At 39.0% G+C, this 19,002-nt stretch overlaps 2 protein-coding genes across 7 annotated transcripts in view; one reads left to right on the top strand and one right to left on the bottom strand.

The window, feature by feature from the left end:
* gabbr1a (gamma-aminobutyric acid (GABA) B receptor, 1a) overlaps positions 1 to 15,149 on the top strand; it is a 57,755-nt gene extending 42,606 nt beyond the window's left edge. For 4 of the 6 annotated variants that reach the window (XM_026317698.2, XM_026317700.2, XM_026317703.1 and 1 more), the window contains 8 exons: positions 2,127 to 2,259; positions 4,333 to 4,449; positions 5,851 to 5,961; positions 7,170 to 7,263; positions 9,160 to 9,287; positions 11,499 to 11,627; positions 12,384 to 12,527; positions 12,976 to 13,260. In XM_026317698.2, the coding sequence (XP_026173483.1) occupies positions 2,127 to 2,259; positions 4,333 to 4,449; positions 5,851 to 5,961; positions 7,170 to 7,263; positions 9,160 to 9,287; positions 11,499 to 11,627; positions 12,384 to 12,527; positions 12,976 to 13,260 (1,141 nt within the window). Of the gene's footprint in view, positions 1 to 2,126; positions 2,260 to 4,332; positions 4,450 to 5,850; positions 5,962 to 7,169; positions 7,264 to 9,159; positions 9,288 to 11,498; positions 11,628 to 12,383; positions 12,528 to 12,975 lie in introns of all 6 variants that reach the window. The other 2 variants (XM_026317699.2, XM_026317702.2) reach the window with 2 other exon arrangements.
* A 1,082-nt stretch (positions 15,150 to 16,231) lies between these two features.
* tnfb (tumor necrosis factor b (TNF superfamily, member 2)) lies at positions 16,232 to 17,949 on the bottom strand. Its single transcript, XM_026317103.1, has 4 exons — positions 17,695 to 17,949; positions 17,533 to 17,590; positions 17,367 to 17,426; positions 16,232 to 17,127 (listed from the first exon to the last, which is right to left on the bottom strand). Exons 1-4 carry the CDS (start codon positions 17,878 to 17,880, stop codon positions 16,673 to 16,675), a joined length of 759 nt encoding a protein of 252 aa, XP_026172888.1. The 5' UTR covers positions 17,881 to 17,949; the 3' UTR covers positions 16,232 to 16,672.
* Positions 17,950 to 19,002: the final 1,053 nt, after the last annotated feature.

The raw sequence follows: 19,002 nt of genomic DNA on the forward strand, positions 1-19,002 counted from the left end.
GCAGGAGCTACAAACTTAGTGAATTGGGTGGGGCTTTCTGCAGTCTAGCAGCTGATTTCATTGTCACTGCTTAAGCATAGCCATAGACCAAATGCAAATAAACTTTCCTTATAAGAAGCCTTTTGATCTAGGATTTCTAAGCTTAATACATGTCTGTGAATGTAGCATATCTCCGGTGTCTCTGTGTTAACCCAATATTTTTATGTTTAACCTGGGTCAAAGTGATTTAAAGTCCCATAAGTCTGCGAGCTGAGCGTGATCAGGAGTTTTTGGTAAGCTGGAGAGGTTTGTTCCTCTGGGGATGTCAGGCTGCCTCCAGTGAACCAGTCAGGCCCTCCTCTAGCTTTGATTATATTTCAAGCATAATTTCACCAAGGGCTGCTCTTAGCCGCCAAAATACAATGAGTCAGTTCAAATCAAATCAAATGTATTCAGTAAGCTGCTTTTACAAAACAAGTTTGCCACCAACTGCCTTGTTAGGAGACAAAAATAGATAACCACTCCACTTTCAAAACTGAAAAAGTCAAATGTAGCCATGGTCTTAAAGGAGCAATCCTTTGGACACTGAAACACCGACACTGTTTTATATATCTGGTGCTGTAATGTCTGTCCAGTGATGTGATGTTTCAATATTATGGTTAAGTTTTATTACAGAATATCCTGCAGCAATCTCAAACATCAGCAGCGAACACAAAACATCAGTTGCCCAGAGTGACACAAGAACTTCTTTCTAGACTCAAAAACATTCAATAGTCTTTCAAGGATAAAGACAAAAAATAAAAAACATACCCATTTCTCTTTGAACAGTAGCCTCAGTTTACGTGCAATACGAACAGTGCAACCTCAGAGTAGAGTAAAGCTGCTGTTTGTATTAAAGGAAACTCACATCCAGACTTTCTGAGAATGTTATAAAACTGTGGTTCTTCCTACAAATGTAATATTTAAAGAAACACATATTCTTTAGGCTGCTGTTTGTTCTTTCACATATAGTACAGTGTTTAAACATGATTAGCACAACACACACTTTAGTTCAGTGGTAAAACTGATCTGTTGTCAAAGGTGTAGGCACAGGATTTTGGATAAGAAGCTTAAGACATCCACAATTAATTGTTCTTGCCGTGGTATATAGCATCTTTGGTAAAGATATTAAAGTTCACCCAAGTTAATTGTAAATTTTTATCTAATATAGGTTATCTCAGGTTATATTTTTGTTTTGTCTGAACTTTGGTTTATATCTTGAAAAACTAATAACATTCCCACCAGTTATTTAGCAGGTTTTGTACCTGCTTAACATCATTATGTTGTCATCGGGAGCTTTTTTCTGTTCGGGCAATACTGTTTAACTCAAAGCATCACTGCATGTACTCATGTCATCATTCCAACTGTAATTATGAGCATTCACATGGAAAAAGCCTCTGACTTGTGATTCCAAGTTGGAGATATCGAGAATTTGTGACACTGACAATATCTATTGCCAGAATGGCTGCAAATGCACCAGCACTAGCAGCTTTATGTATAAATAAATATTAATGCTTAGACATCGCATATAAAATAGTCCCCATTAAAATTGACAGCTTGATTAGTGGATAACCCAGAGAAATCGGGACGTTTTTTCTGTGTACTTATCGCTGCTAATTTGCAGTTAATTAGGAAAAACCTCACTTGCTGCTGGGCTCCACAAAATTATCAAGGTTTCTCTTGCACTAAATTGTATTACAGTTTGTTTGATATCTAATTCTGCAAGAATGTATACTGCAGAGAAATTTCCTTTTTCCCTTAAAATCTTTATGGTAAAACATCCAGTCAACTGAAGGTCTCATTTGTAATCATCGCTGCACTGTGCAGCACTTCGCTGAATACAGGACTTTGCTTTCTGTCAACACTACTTAGGTTAATGACTATCAATCACACATCAAAGGCGACGCTCGGGGAACAGCAGCGTTCCATATTTGGACCTTTTTCTCAAAGTGACACAACACAGTAAATAAACCAAAAATAAGCCAACACAATTAAATCCTATTTACTTGCAAATTTACCAAATGTACATTTAAGCAGAAGTATAAATTGTGAGTGTATTTCTAAATGTGCTTTGTTTTGTCTCCCTGTGTGAATTGTGATCTTTTCAGCTACATCCAGAACTCTCAGCCCTACCTGAACAACATGACAGCAGTGGGCTGCATGATGGCTCTGGCTGCAGTGTTCCCGCTGGGGATTGATGGCCACCATGTCCACAGATCACAGTTCCCCGTCGTCTGCCAGGTAACAGGAGAAAGAGGCAGAGAAGAGCCAGAAGGCAGGGTGATGAGGAGGGCTGGGTAATGTCTGCTAATATTTGGTTGCAGCTGATTTGCTCATTTTTTTTCCTGTGGTATCTGACAGCATCACATATAGATGGTGTTTCATTTGAAGGAGGTAGAGCTGTTCATTGCGAGCCATATTGTCAAAATCATCACTGAAAAACATGATGTCATATAATATAAATGGTGAAGCCCTTATAATGGTGTACCCCACCTGTTGTCCAATGTCAGTTGGGATTGGATTTATAATCATGCAAGCTAAGACACCATGTGTGGACTATTTTTCTAACAACAGACTACAAAGGGTTGTCACTGTTTGCAATTATGGTTATAAAGTCATTTGTTGTCCAGGCAGCATTGATGGAATAAAAGTGTAAAAACATGAACACTGTCAAATTATGTATTCTAAAAATAGCGTCTCATTATGTGTATCGTCATTATGTATTAATTGTGTGAACTATCCATTTGTTTCAAAACTACTGTATTGAGCAAAATGATTTGACTGGTTTACCTTTTTTCTGTTGTTTTCACTTTCAATCTGAACTCTTCCTATTATGAATTTTGTGCAGCATCTGTTACCATGGTGATCTCACTTAATTTAATGTGATTACACTATCATCTCTTCATGGTACAGGATCTAGGTCTCTATGAGGGTTAAGGCTTAGTATCCAAAAGTTTAACATTTATATCAGCATTACACAAAAGTGCACGTTGATCGTTCTCAAATTGTCATTGATTCATTGTATTTGATTTATAGCGCTGCTGAACCTTGCAGTTATTTTTTGCTCGTTGCAGGTACAGCTGTCAGTTTTAGTAAAACCCTATCCAAGTGTGAAATTGCGTTCCTACTTTCAGCAAACCCACTTTCACAGGGTTTGTGACGCCCTGACAGTCACAATGTTGCTGCCTGTTTTAAACAAACACCCGCAAACCAATCAGCAGTCACTTTACAATGCACATTCATTGGATGAAAGATCAGTCAATCAAAGAAACACTGATTTAGTGTTCAAATGTATTTTGGTATTGGGTGTTACAGGCCTGACTTGTTGGGTGCCAGAATAGCACAGACAAGGATCCCAGCTTTAATGAGGAGTGGGTGTATTTCTCTGTCACCCATGTTGAGTCTTTGTGTTGTGGAGGCAAGAGGGAGATTTCCATTTCTGTCACTTCTCTGCTCTTTGTCCCTGTCCAGTTATTCTCTCGTGCTTTGCTCTGCCTCTCCTGCACAGTCTGCCTCTGGCCTTCTACATTGGATGTTCTTTCTGTTTAGAAAATCACTCCATCTCCTCAAACTTATATCTCTCTCTTGCTCCTGCTCACTGTCTGTATCTTCCCTTATCACCTCTGCATCACCTACTCATCCTCTCTCTCCCTTCTCTCACCCCTCTTCTATCGATCTATCTTGCTCACCTCTCTTTATCATCTCTTCTCCTTCTAATCTCTTACCTTTTCATTTTCATTTCATCTCACACTCTTCTTCTTCATCTCACCTCTTCCTCTCCTCATATTCTCATCTCACACCTCTCCTCTGTCACATTTAATCTCACCTTTCTCTCCTCCCTATCCAGTACTTTCATCTTTTCTCCTATCCTCATTGGTGTGATGTGTGACAATGAGAATATGTGCATTTCTATTTTTCTGGCATAAAGGAAGGACTGTGTATATATATATCTATTTTAGTACGTGAGTGTGTCTTGTAGTTTAATAAAGGCTTAATTTCCACTGGGGTAACTTTTCAAAATCCTATTTGTGTTCAGGTTGATTTTCTTTACTAAAATCTTTCTAGACTCAAGGCTGTTCAGCCAACAGTTAAAGAAAATATAAAAAGCATAGAGCTCATTATAGTAAAGACATTTTTTTTACCAAGAAAATCTTTAGATCTGTGATATATTTATTTTTGATTTCATTGTGCCCCCGGCCCACTAAGATATATTCCACACACTTATTCCCCTGAAGAAATCTAGTTAAATCTTCTTGTCTTATCTTCTCTTGCCACCTTTTTTCTTTTCTCCACTCTTGCTCTTCTGCTCTACAGTTCCGCCTTTGGCTCCTCGGGCTCGGCTTCAGCCTGGCGTACGGCAGCATGTTCACCAAGATCTGGTGGGTCCACACCCTTTTCACGAAGAAGGAGGAGAAGAAGGAGAAGAAGAAGGTAAAGATGAGGAGTGGGAGGGAGTCAGGCAGGGAGGGATAAGCCTCTCAGTGGTCTCAGGACGACTGAGAAAGGGAAAGGGAGGCCCAGGCACGCAGCATGTGTGGCCCTGGCTGATAATAAAGTTAGAAACTTTCTAGGCTTCCTACTAACATAAGCTTCTAAAAGGCCTCCTTGGCATCATTCACTATGGCGGGGTTGTAGGGATAAGTATGTCAAACACACAGCACTGTAGATACTGCAGTTTACACATGCACACAAAAAGCACATGTACCCACACACATGGAGATGCAGATTTTGTGACCACAACCAGGCCTCTGATTCCAATGTCACCAGCTCTATTTGCATGCTGGTGTGTATGTATTTATGTGTGTGTGGGTGTGTGTGTGTGTGTGTGCTTCCTCTTGAAGATAGTGTATCCTGGAGCCAACAAGATACTGCCAGTCTGTAATATGTTGTGGGAATTTCTAAGACCTAATCAGAAGAATAAGAGATTAAGCCATTTATGGAATATTTATGAATATTGATGAGTATTAAAGTTCTATGCAGAAATCCAACCTTCCAGGGGGTTTATTATTTGAGTCAAGGCACAGCAAATTGGGCTGACTTTCAGCTCTCTTCATGTCCACAGAAGGGCAATTTGCCAGAAAGCTCTGTATGAGTATTTAAAGAAACTTTCACAAATCTAGGGGAAAATGAGCCTTTTTCAAATCATTTTTCATGCAACTCATTCATGCATGAAGTGGCGCCCAGAAGTGTGTAATGTATTTTCTTTTTTCTATTTATTTTATTTTTCACATTTACTCATTGCATACATGAATGGCTGTTACTATATTGGAGGTGCAGGAAATAAGCCAGTGTGGTCAAATAAAAAAAAACAAAAAGATCTGTGGAAAGAGAGGGGGAGCAAAGTGGGAGTGCTCAGTGTTGTTGCTTGTTTTCAGTTTGCAGGAGTATTGCTTCTGTTAAAGCTTAAGTTAAGAACAATGGAGTTGATACCAGTCTCTTCGAGAAATGTCCACACAAAAGCAGTGTCATCTCGGTGTATGAATGCCGATTTCAGGTGGCAGCACAAATAAAGCCACTGTAGCTCGCTGTGTGTCTCTTGCAGACGCACACGCACAAACTCACGCTGTTCCTAAAATATACTCAGACACTCAGATGAGACACGTTCAGAAAGACAATTCATGCCCAGTCATCCAGAAATCACAAGGACGCCTGTCATATTATTTGTCCTGGTTGTTTGTCTTTGTTTGTGGACTGCCTCATGATGCCCTTGGATAGTGACAACTGTTGTTTGTGTGTGTGTGTCTGTGTGTGTGTCTGTATCTGTGTGTGTGTGTCTGTCTGTCTGCGTGTGTGTGTGTGTGTGTGTGTATGTCTTTGCTCAAACTCACACAGCAACACTTGGAGCCATGGAAACTCTACGCAACAGTTGGAGTGCTGCTGGCTATCGACTTCCTGTCACTCATGATCTGGCAGATTGTGGATCCTCTGCACATTACGGTGGAGGTAGAGTACGAGAGACAGATGAGATAATTTGTGTGTCACTGCACATTTGCGCAGATCATGCAGCCACTGTCGTTAGTCAATAACAAAATTACAAGGCACTGAGCTTTATTTGCACAAATGTCCTTTCGTTTTTATTCATCTTGCACTCAAAGAGCACACTCTAAAAAAGGATAAATATGAACTGTAAAAGTAACAGCTTCAATACTTATATTTGGGTTTTATAATGTAGGTTATGATTTGACCATAAGATAGACCACAATCCAAGATTGATTTCTTTAGAGTTGGTGGAAACCAAAACAGAGCTAAAGAAGAGTGAAGTAGTGTCGTGGAAATTTCTTTTAAGTTAAGAACAAACACAAGTTTGATGAATCATCTCAATTTAATTCATGCACCTGGAAAAAGCGCTGTATAGAAGTCTTCTCTCCATGCGCATGAATTAAATTGAGATGATTCAAAACACTTGTGTTTCAGAACTCCAAATAAATGTTAACATCACTCTGCCTTGTATGGATATAAAATCAGGCTTTTTTAAAGTGTTTATGGGCTTTAAGATTCGCTGCCATGTAGTGACCAAAATTTGATTAAGGCAGCTCCATGATGTAGTTTCTCTTCTAATGAGGTATTTGGATGGGATCTATCATGGTGAAAGATTATAGGCTTTTAAATGGGACATTTGGATAAGTTCTGAGCGTAGCTGGCTGGTTTGATTGAAAGAGAACAAGAGAACAGTTTCTTAAATGAACTGGTTAGAGTTTTTGTTGGATTTATATTGAAGATTTGCTGTTTTCAAGAGCAGACAGATATCCAGGGTTTTGCAAAGTGTCATTTTCATGGGGTCTGTAAACCTATAACAAAACATAGACCCATTATTAGTTTTTAAAATGATATGGCAAAACCATTAGATTGTAGGTATACCATTGCTTATTTACACATCAGTGCAACGCTGGAGTAATGGAGGCCTGAAGGTTAGAGAAGAGGGTTTGTCACTGAAACCTGTAGGTTCAGCCCCTGTGATGAATCAAATTGTATTTGTATGGCTCCTTTGGTAGAGGTTAATGCAATCCAGAGTGCTTCACAAACGTCTGACAAGCTGATCATAAAAAAGAACAAATGTGAACAATGTGCTGCTGCCTCATTGTTGAATCCCCTTCTTTCCTATGTCTCTCTTATCCTTTTTATTCCTCTCCCTTGCTCTGCCATGTGAGTAGAAGTTCACTAAGGAGGCCCCTAAAGAAGATCTGGATGTCCTGATTCAGCCCTTACTGGAACACTGCAACTCTGAGAAGATGAACACGTGGCTTGGTAGCTGTCCTCTCTTCTTTTTCTTTTCTGTTTTTTTACCCTCTCACATCACAGTCTGTCTCTTTATCACTCTTTGCTCTGGTTTGGAATATCTTTGTCACACACATGGACATATGCAGACACATATGTGTACAAACACACATACACACTGTGCTGCTGCCATTCACTCTGAATTAAACGAGTCTCATATAACAGCCCCTGCCCCCCTCAGCCCCCATCCCCCCACCCTGCTACGTTTGATTCCTACTGTTTTCTTTTCTCTTGCTTTTCTCCCTCTTTCCTTTGCTTTTTGTCAGCCCACACAGTCCCTCTTTCTTGCTGTCTGTCTCTCTGCTGTCTTTCTTAGCGTGGCAGTTCTTATGAAAGTATAATGGTGCTGAAATTCAAATAATGTGGGTCACAAACTGGGCCATTGCCCCATAGCATTTCCTTTCTCAGAGAAGAAAAGATGGCACTTTAATATCATGCAGTATAAAGACAGTGGACAGTCTGAAGAAGTGTCTAACTTACTCAGTCACAGTTTCTCTGTTCTTGCCTGTCTCTCTATTTTGCACTGCTCAACCTTTTTGCTCTGTACTATCTATTGTATCTACATTGTAGGTCTCTGTACAGTTGGCTCATACTCGTGACTCCTGCTACTCTTGCTGTCACCTTCACTAGGAGCAAGTGAAACAAGTGATGTCAAGTCACCATGAATCTATCATTTTTTAAATTCCCATGATGAGTTACTTTCATCGGCTTAAAACCCAAAGAGGAACTTTCACAGTTCAGCATCCACTTCCATAAAATTGCAAAATCTGACACAGAGACACCAAATAAGCAAGTACAGTCTCTACCATATTCACCATGTTAGTTTAGCATACTGACATTTTCTGAATGGCTCTGAATACAAAGGGCAGCAAGCAATTGAGGGACCACCAAAGATTTTATAATGTAACAATTTATAATATAAAATAGAATAGATAGAAAATTGATGACAAACTGATGATGGCGCTGTTGTTTCAGTCTGGACCAACCAATGAGCATGGCTGATGCTGCAAAGGTCATGAAATCCTGACTTTTACTCTATTAGCCTACAGTTCCCATAATCAAAGTCAACACTGAGTGATAATTGCTGGAGTCTTTTTAGACTTCAGTCTGATGGGCAGTCTTTGAGCTGTGGATTTGAGATGTCTTTAGAAAGCTCTCACCAAACTCTCATAAGACATTATACAGCTGTTTTCACAGGAAATGTAGCACTTCCTGTTACTATTAAATCAGTTTTGACACATAAAATCAATGAAGTGACCCAAAAGTTCAGGAGGAGGTCATGGTAAGTGGATGTATGAGAACTAGAGCGTTTTGCTTTTTTTTACTTTTCGATATCTGAGTTGAGTTTTTTTTTTGTTTTGTTTTATCTTGAGTTTTTCTCAAGAAAAAACTCAACTCTGAAAACCCCACCTTTCAGATTTTAGGTCTTTGATGTTTTAAGGCGGCTTCAATATTCACATCCTTCAACATACACAACATATTCTCTGCTAATTCAAAAAACGAGACTTCTGTTAGCTACATTATCATTATACTCCAAAATTGTCTATTCAAAAGACTAAATAGTGAATGAGAAGTAAAGATTCTGAAAGTGGCCGTATCTTTTTTTGAGCACAAAAAATGTAACCATTTAATCACACACACATTCATGTGCAGTTTGATTGATCAATTTGTTCTGTTTTCTAAATGATAAACCATTTGGCTCCATGTGTGTGTGTGTGTGTATGTATATATATATATATATATATATATATATATATATAGTTTTATATAGTGCTCCATAAATTAAATGACTGCCTCTGTTCCATTAGACATGATGCTCATTCACTCTTTACCTGAATTCTCTCTCTGTTTTCTCTTTTCCCGCAGGTGTGGTTTATGGCTACAAGGGTCTGCTGCTGCTGCTGGGCATATTTCTGGCTTATGAGACCAAGTCTGTCTCCACAGAAAAGATCAATGACCATCGGGCTGTAGGGATGGCTATTTACAACGTTGCTGTAAGTCCAAAAAAGAAACACCATCAACTCCTGCTTGTCTGGCATCTTTTTTTTTTTTTTGCTGTATTTCTCCCTCTGTGAAGAGTGTTCTGTAACATGCTGAATAACATTAAAGTGCCAGTAAACACGATTTTTTTTTTTATTGCCCCAAAGCACAAAATGGCCACAGTATATCTCTGGGGTATTTATCAATGTCAGTGCCTTCATGGTTACTTTGACTGGTGCTGAAATTTCTGGTTTTCAGAAACTCCTTTCCTGCTCATTTTAGAATAAAACAGCAACCTATCAGAGTAAGAGAGTGAGATATTTCAGCTGCAAGGGCTTAAAGACTCGTTCCTAAGAGACAACACGTGGCCATTTATAAAAGTTAATGAAGTTATGATAACTTAATGCTCTTTTAATTCCTCATTTGAGTAGATAACTGCCTAAATGTGACAGAACATTACACTGAAATACCTTTGGTGCTGCTACAATAAAGTGTAAAATTTTTAGCATTTTTTTTTTGTTAGTTGTGTTTTGGTGACAGAATCACTATTTTCCCTTGCTCTTCAAAAATCCTAAAAGTAGCTGACCATTCTGAAAACACTAGGATATAAATGACAACTTTCCATATCTCAAAACAATCTCTGGGATGTGCTGAACATCACGAACTAATAATCAAGTATAAAGTACTGAAAGGTACATGTTGGGATAATGATATGTTGAATCAATATAAAATCCAGAAACAGGTTTATTTATAAAATATTTAAACTTTTCCACAAGTGCATCTTGAGATTTTATTTTCTGAAGTATCGGTCCCTGGATGCATTTCTGTCCAAATCATAATACTCCCAGCACAAGCTGCTGTCTAATATGAATCATAAATTTTGATGCTTATGGTGCCTGCAGTGCTTTTGTTACTAACAATGATATCTCAGGTCTCCTTTGTAAAATGAAAACCTGTTCTCTATGGGGCCTCCCGGTGAAATAAATGTTAAATAAAATCAATAAAATACAGAAGAATACATCACAAACTTTTATTGTTCTGGAGAGTAGCTGCTGGTACAGCTGAGTGCTTTGTACCTTAGTTTTAGTGCTGACCGTGTGTGTACATATATAAATGTGTGTGTGTGTGTGTGTGTGTGTGTGTGTGTGTAGAAATCTCTACAAAGTGAGGTTTAAGCGTTTTTATTTTTCATGTAGATGGCGCATATCACACATACACACAGTGTTTTTTGTATGAAGCTATTACTTTGCCCTATGACAGGAAAAGGTTTAAAAATATACCCATTTAGACACTAAAGTACAGTGGTAAATGCAGCCGTCAGTCATAAACATTTTTCAGTGGCTGTTAATACCAAGTGAATCATCTTAAACGGAGGCACCTAGGATGCACTTTACACTGAAATAGCTGCCATTATGTTCACTTTAGCCACTTTAGACAAATACATGCTGCCATATTGTGACACTCCTGACACAGGGTAACTTTAAAATTGGCGTAAAATGTGTGAAAAATGCAGTTTGTCAGTTTTCCTGTTTTCATAAAAAGGAAAGGAAAAGTTTAACTTAGTTTACTTTTTAAACCACCATTTTGCAGAGCCTCTTGCTGTGGTTCTAATCAATAAATAAAAGAGGAAGCATCCTAATGAACAACCAAACATTTATCAGCTTAGGCTCTGTGGATATCTAATTAATAAATGGATTCTTTAGTCAAGGAGAGGATTTGTCATTGATCTATCATTCATGATTATTTATGCGAACATTAAATGCAGCTTGCGTGCTCATTTCATCACATGGTTCTATAATGTGAGACAAGTCTATGTTGTTATTTTATGTTACGATATGATACATTTCAGTTTTATGATGATGTCAATAGTTAATGTGTCTGTAAAGGGGCCTCATTTCTCTTTGCTAAGCTGTGAGCTTTAGATGAGATGAGATGACAATGTGGTGATTGTCAGTGCGCTGTTGCCGCTTTAGTCATGACTTTTTAATGCTGTTTTCACATGGGAGCCCTCCCCAGAATGATAAACAGATGCCTAATGCTTTTATGGATGTGATTTTCCTCCCCCCTCCTTCTCTCGCTCTCCATTTTTACTTGATCCTCCACCTCCTCTGCTCTAACCACCGCTGTCTACTTTCTCTTTACTTCAAACCTCTTATATTTTTTCCTCCTCCTCAATCTCTTTCTTTCTGTTTTCTCTGTCTGTTTCTGCCTGTCTCTTCCTGCAGGTGTTGTGCCTGATCACGGCCCCAGTGACTATGATCCTCTCTTCACAGCAGGATGCTTCGTTTGCCTTTGCTTCTCTAGCAATTGTCTTTTCTGCCTACATCACGATGGTGGTGCTGTTTGTACCCAAGGTGCTCTGACTCGTGACTAACACCTTTTATGAATTGGAAAATACGATAACATTGTATAGTGAAACCAGAGGTCAAACATGTTAGGTGTCAGCAGGCTCAGCTGCATGGCGCATGAAAATGACAAACTTCTGAAACCTCAGGAAGTTCAATGAAAACTGGCAAAACAGGCCAGGATGTTTGAATGAAATGCAGTACTGGACTGGATCAAATAAGAAAGCTACTTAAATGATCAAATCTTTAATCTGTCTGTGCTTTCAACTTTAAGGTACTAATCTGACATTTCAATTAAAATAGCTAATTTTGTTAAAATGTGTAGATGCTGTAAATGTTTTTGTTTACTGTGGCTCAAACAAAGTGTGATGTTTTACATGTTCGGAAGGAGCCGGAGTTATTTCTTTGGAATAAATAGAAGAAGAGGTTATTATGAGTACTGCAACAGACTGTGCAGACAGACTAAAGAGTGCCACCTACAGAAATTGAAACTTCATTAAATGAAAGTCCAAGAAAAAAAAGACACCAGGATTTCAGGAAGCTTTGCACTACAAAGGCTGCCAAAGCAAGAACAAGAGGAAAGAGGAAACACTTTAGATTATTTAAGTTTCTGGACAAAATGCAAGTGATTTGGCTAAAAGGGCTGCAAATATTAAAAATGTGTTCTCATTAGAGGTTCTCAGGAAATGCATTATTCATGTGGCTCAGTGTATGCTCAGACCTGAATTCCTTCTTTATTGACTTGCTCTTCCTGTGGCGGTCCAGATGCGGCGTCTCATCACCCGCGGTGAGTGGCAGTCGGAGCAGCAGGACACCCTAAAGACCGGCTCGTCCACCAACAACAATGACGAGGAGAAATCCAGGCAGCTGGAGCGAGAGAACAGGGAGCTGCAAAAGATCATCCAGGAGGTGAGCACAATATTTAAACATCATCTCTCTAAAAGGTTCATATACTGTGGGACAGCATGTGCAACAGTGTTTGTGTATGTGCCATACTGAGATCTCCTGATTAACAGAGATGCTGCATATGAAAAGGATGCCATGTAATATCTTCTTCCAATTAGGATGAAAGAAGAGTGGTATTTATGTAAGTAGTTATGTAATTTAAGTATGGTTGTGTCTGGCCAAAGTGTATATTGCTTTTAATTTCCATTTTGAAATGAAGTTCTAATGTTGACGATAAAGCTGACTGCATAACAATGCAGAATAAAAGCACACAAAACAAAAGATATAGAGGTAAAAATGTACATTTAGAAAAAGAACAAGAGAGAACAACAGCGGGATATGTTTAAACAAAAGCATAACTAGTCATTCAAACAAAAACAATGCAGCCACTCTCTTGTGCTTGCATTTTTAGAAAGAAGAGAGGGTATCAGCACTCCGCAACCAGCTGGCTGAGCGACAAGCTCTACGAAACCGCCGCCGACCCTCCACAGGCCAGAATCAGAACCACAGTGCCCCTCCACCCTCATCCCAGCCGGATCCCAAGTCTCTGCTTCCCCCGCCCGGCTACCCCAACCCCACCACGGACAACCACTCTCTCCCACCCTCCTTCTCCAACTCCTCCAACCTGTACCCAGCGGACAGCAAAATGAGCCGCAACCACTGTCACAACAGCCAGATCCCACTGCTGTATAAATAGGCGAGGCACAGGGTGGGGAGACACAGTGCACATGGTGAACACGAAACACAACAAGACACTGTGACTTTCACAAGCTTGGCCAATGAGCACAGCGATGTAGTGACATTGTTTAAAAATCCAGAGTGGAAGCACAAATAAGTACACAGGAGCGCTTTATACTTGGCAGCTTCGGGGAGAGTCACACAGGTAACACCCATCCTGACAGTTTGATCTCACTGTGTTGAACCCAGAAATAAGGCACCTGTGACTGGTCAACACAGTGACAAGCACATCTCAGACTAGCAGCACTCAAGGTCTTTTTCAAAGGCCAAATGAATGGATAGATCTCCTAATCATTCCTCTCCCACATTCGTTTTCTTGTTTTGTTGTGGAGGCACTGCATCGAGGATCTTAAAAGGAAACGTTTGTGTTTGTGTCTTTGCTATACCGTCTCCACCTTTCGTGTCTTGACTTTGTTGACTAGACATGCACATACAGTGGTGATTTATATTGTTCTGTAATATCTGATCTGTTTTGTCATGGAATTGATGTTCAATTATTTGTTTACTTTTCAGGAGCATTGTGAAAACTGACATTTACAAAGGCACAAAGCAATGTATAGTTTTTTTCCATTGTTTTATTTGAAGAGTGGTTGAGCTTGACCGTATTGAAAACTGGTTTCAATGAAAAGTGATAATGTGCATTATTAAATAGCCATACTTTGGAACGGCCCTGCAGCTTGGCATGTACGGTATGGATGTTTGTTGTCAGGATTGTGTACTCAGCTGCAGCACTGCATCTTTAAAAGCCAGTCCTTCACTGATGTATGAATATTAGTCCCATTTTAAAGGAGAACAGGATCAAAGCTTACTGCTGATGTAGAGGACCCATTTTGAGAGTTTTGCCATTTGAAATAATGTTTTACAATGTGAGATCTGTGTTATATCTACTTAGCAGTATAGTAGTAGCCATCAAATAAATCCCTCATTCTGCATCTGTTGTATCTTGAAGATATCACTGACCACTGCAGCAGCAGCAGTATAGCCGATTCTTATGTAGGTAGGTAATAACATATAGGGATACACAAATCCAAAATTGGAAAACTCAAATTATAATACTTCCTCCTAAAAATAAAGTCAAAATTGCTTTCTACAGCAGGAGTGTGGTGAGATGTGGGGCTTCAACTATGGCTATTTCTGTAGATATTCAGAGAAATATTCCATTATTAAATTTTTTCCTCAAAATACATGTGTGAATCTGTTACACATTGTTCTTGTAAGGGTTTTTATTTTGAAAGGATGTTTTTTTTTATTTATGTTTTCCATGACTCCGCTCCATGGATGATTTTTTTTTTTGTTGTTTTTGTATTTACTTTTCTCATTTTGCCTTTAAATAACAGTTGTAAATGTATCAATGAAGGATATAAGTAATGTGACATACTGTACTTAATCAGCAGTTAATCTGGATGTACTATTTCATTCATGAGCAATTTCCAGATTTTATAAAGCAATGATACCTGACCAGCTTTGTTAGCGGGTAAAACAATACTATTAGATATTTTTAAATATATACAGTATATTTCAGTGTGCACTTTAAGCTGAACAAACTACAATTATTCCAGTTTATGTTGCTGTTATTCTTGTACATTTTAGCTCAGGGTATGTAGAAGGACAGTCATAAATGAATGAAATAGGCCATATTTATTAACTGCAGTACCTGGATCAGATAGTGTAACATATGAATGCAGAAATAATTTAGGAAATGTTTTATCTTGCACATATATGACAATATACATGAACTTGGGGATATTTGTATTCACTATATCTATGATCGTAAATGTTAATATATTTCAGAGTATGTGTATGCAAATATATGGGTATCATAAATAAAATAGTTGTTTTTTCACTGTTTTTTTTTGTGTTTTAGTGATATCTAGTGTTTCACCTAAATGTACTAACAGAGAGCTAGAGGTAAAACACTACACTGAAGCTTTTTTTTCATTAACTTTTTTTCAGCTCCAACAATGCTGGATTAGAATCACAAATCTTTCATTATTTATTCAGCATTTATCTTTAAAAGAGTCTCAGTACTCGGTGCATTACGTAGCTGAGATGTTTACACAATCCACTAGATGTCACCAGTTATTTATTGTTTTTCTGACTCATTAGGACCATTATGCAATCACTCTGCTAGGTTGAGCATATTTGTTAATAAAACTTGATATTTTTCTCCAGGTTAAGCCAAACAGTAAATAAACACCTGAAAAGGATATCATTAAATGAAAGTGGGAAAAGGTTTCAACACAATGACCAGCTGCAAAGGCCAGTGAGAACCTCATTACTCAGACATTAAGTTGATGTTTGTTGACAATTGAAACTAAAGAGGACAAATTGCTCCCAAGTGCATCCAGTATTTGTATAATGTATGTTTTTAGATGATGACAACTTGACAAAACCAGCTGTGTTGTCCCATTATCCCACACACAACACACATACACACTCCCTCTTATGACATGTCTCTTTCCAGCTGACTGAAGCTGAGGTATGCAGTAATAAAGGGAAATGGGTTCGTGGTGTGGAGGAGGAGGGAGTTTGTACTGTAGGGTGTGTTTGTGTGTGGGAGAGGTGTCTGTGTGTATGTGAGTATGTGTGTGTGTGGGTGGGTGGGTGGGTGGTTTGGTGGAGGGGGGGATGTCACTGGGGAAAACCCACTCTGGGCTGAGGCTTCTGCGGGCCTCCACCTGACACAGCACAGTGAGACTCAAAAAAAGTAGGAAATTCCCCTTGTCTAATCTAACAAAGGAAATATTTTCTGGGTATGGAGGAATTTCAGAGCTTTTGCCAAATAATCTAATGAGCCCACTGCAAAGTGTCTGTGTGAGCTACTGTCCTGGCTGGCTGGAGCTGTTTGCCAAATCAGCTGTGACTCTATTTGGTATCTCAGCTATGAAATGAGTTCATCCTTCATAGTGACACAAAATTGTAGCTTTCTTTTCATTTTAATGAAGTTTGTGTGCACAGAACATGTATAAATAAAATATTTAATACCTTATCCCAACCATTTAAAAATAAATAAATACAAATAAATACTCAGATTGTAAGAATATGCGACAATAACTATGTACATAGTCCTCATAATCCTTAAGCCAAACTCTCTAAAAAAGAGCTGTGTCGTCATCTGATACAGCAGAGAACTAGCCTACTACAATCTGAGGTCAGCATAAATAATGTACCAAAAGTGCCTATAATATTGCAAACTGTTACAGTTTGTAAGATTGTAAAAATCAGCACAGCCTGTTCGGCTACAAGCTTTATCTCCATTGAGATTTAAACATTTCTATATCACCATGAAGATGAATAAAGTAAAAAAAAAAAGACATGGCATTGTCTGGACATCTCCATGCTCTCTATTACTATAACAGCAAAGAGTCATTTCAGAGTCCAAACACACCAAAGAAGGTCTTGCCTTCGTCAGTTTCCAGCTGTGAGACCTGGTTGGTTTCCGTCCACAGTTTGTCTCCTTTGTTCAGGTGAAACATTGCACCCAGATATATGGCATGGTACCAGCCCTGCCCATCTTCAATGCTGTTCTCCTGAGCAGTGTTCTGGCACGCCGACCTCACAGCACTCATCAGCGAGGCTTTGCCGCCGATGGAGTCTGAGTAGCGCCAGATCCTGTGGCTGAGAGGTGTGAAGTGTTTTCCTGCTCCATCATCGTCACCATCACTGCAGGAGACTCTGAATGATGCCTGGCTGTAGACGAAGTAGAGGCCAGTTTGTGGGATATAGATCTCATTTTTTACCAGTTTAAAGTCACCCTGAGAAAATGCCTGGCCTTGATCGTTCCTCCACTCCAGGCTTGGGTTTGTGCCGACTTCATCGTAGCTACCTGGAAACACAGAAGAAGAAGTGGTTTTACATCTATGGAAGACTTTGGTATCAACATAGAGTGTTAATCTCAGGAGTGAGGTATGTCATTATGACAGTGGAGTGACCAAGGCTGTAACTTCCTTATTAACAGCTCTTAACATGACATAGAGGAACAAATAGCATGAATGGCTCTTTTATAAGACAGAATCATGAAGCCATTGTTTACTGAGATCCAAGTGAAGGTAGGCTATGACTCACCTTCTAAATGAATAGCTGCCTTGGCTGTGCTGCTGAATGTTTTCAGTGGGTACTGGGTATCTGAGGGGGAAAGCAAAATGTGAGCTTCTCTCAAATAATCCACAGACACTTAAATATCCCTAAAACCCATCAGAATTTGTAAATGAGCAGCCACACTTATATTCACCTGTTTTCTCAGCAGTCTGCGTCCCTGTTAGTGCTTCTGTTTTTGCTCCTGATTCTGTCTGTAGGAAAGCAAAAAAGAGATTGATGAGATAACAGAATTTTTCTTTTTTGCCAGAAAACACAGGGTTTTAAAGGATTTTAAAAAGAGAAAGCCAATTCTTACCATCAGTTCTGGCCTTCCAGTCCAATAAAAAGCGAAGAAGACGCCTCCTAAACAAAGGGCCACGATGAGAAGGGCCCCAAACATCTTCCATATCCATCCTGTAGATGACTTCTTTTCTACCAAATCCACCGTCCTCACGTCAAGACCCATCTCTACATCCCCTGGGGCGGTTGTGTATGTCACCATGCTGTTCACAGCTTTGATCGTAGAGACTTCACCAAAAATTGGGATGGATGCTGTGAAGATGCTCTCCGTGTTGCTATTGTGTTAGAATGAACTTCTGCCAGAGAGCTCGTAGTATTTATGCTGTGACAGCTGGTGCTGCTACTGCAGAAAGGGAAACTCCAGTGATGTCACTCTGTTAGCGGAGACGGTGCAAAAGGGAGCAGCAGAGTAACCTGGGCCGTGGAGAGAAAAGAGCCACAGCCAGTAGGGAAAGAGAAGTCACAGAATTTTTAGTGGAGTTTTATCAGACTGTGGAACCCGACAGGAGTCGCGGTTTCAGGATGGGAAAGTAGGTGTTTTTGAAATTACACAGTGAAATTAAGCAAATATTGCACACACACACGCACACACACACACACACACACACACACACTGACTGACACTAAAATCATAGACATAACGTGAACATAACATAAACATTTTGAGTTTATTACTGACTTGAGCCACACTCAGATGTATGTAGCTGCTACGGTTCACACTCACCATCATGAGCAGATGTTTTGAAATACCACAGAAATGTGAAATTGTGTAATCACTCCACCAAATATAGACTGCATTGTTGTTATCAAATAGAACATTAAAACATTTTAGTGTTATTTATGTGCATTATTTGTATAGTACAGTATAGTATAACCTCTTCTATGAGGACATTTTATATGATTATTTATTATTTATTATCTGATTATACTCCAGTCTTTGCTACACCAGCCTTTGCTTATCTGTTCCCACAGAAAAAGTTATAATTTCTGACAAAAACATTAATAAACAGCCTAAGAACAAATTTTAAGAAATAAAACATTAATAAATAGCTTAGCAGTCAGTTAATCCATTACACTGCAGTGTAATGTTTTATTAATGTTGCTTTAAAATGCCCTAAGAGTAGCATACTATGGAAACTTTTTTCTGTTGCTGGTTTCCTTATGACAAAATGTATTCGTCTAAAAACACAATTCATTGTTTTAAATATACCTCAGACCCAAAAGAGAAAGCAAGGTTAAAGCAAACTTGGCAACACTTGCCTTTCTGTTTCAGAACTGAGAGATGATGCAAGTCAGTTCCAACCACCAAACAAACAGGTTCTTA

The sequence above is a fragment of the Mastacembelus armatus genome, chromosome 16 (genome assembly GCF_900324485.2).
Source record: "Mastacembelus armatus chromosome 16, fMasArm1.2, whole genome shotgun sequence".
Taxonomy (NCBI): Eukaryota; Metazoa; Chordata; class Actinopteri; order Synbranchiformes; family Mastacembelidae; genus Mastacembelus; species Mastacembelus armatus.

Bases quoted from the DNA above. Each gene is read 5' to 3' on its own strand.
- tnfb (XM_026317103.1), bottom strand. From the start codon at position 17,880: ATGGTGACATACACAACCGCCCCAGGGGATGTAGAGATGGGTCTTGAC. The intron at 17,591-17,694 runs GTAAGAATTGGC...GCTTTCCTACAG, and splicing joins CTGGAAGGCCAGAACTGATG to ACAGAATCAGGAGCAAAAAC. The intron at 17,427-17,532 runs GTGAATATAAGT...TTTCCCCCTCAG, and splicing joins GCAGACTGCTGAGAAAACAG to ATACCCAGTACCCACTGAAA.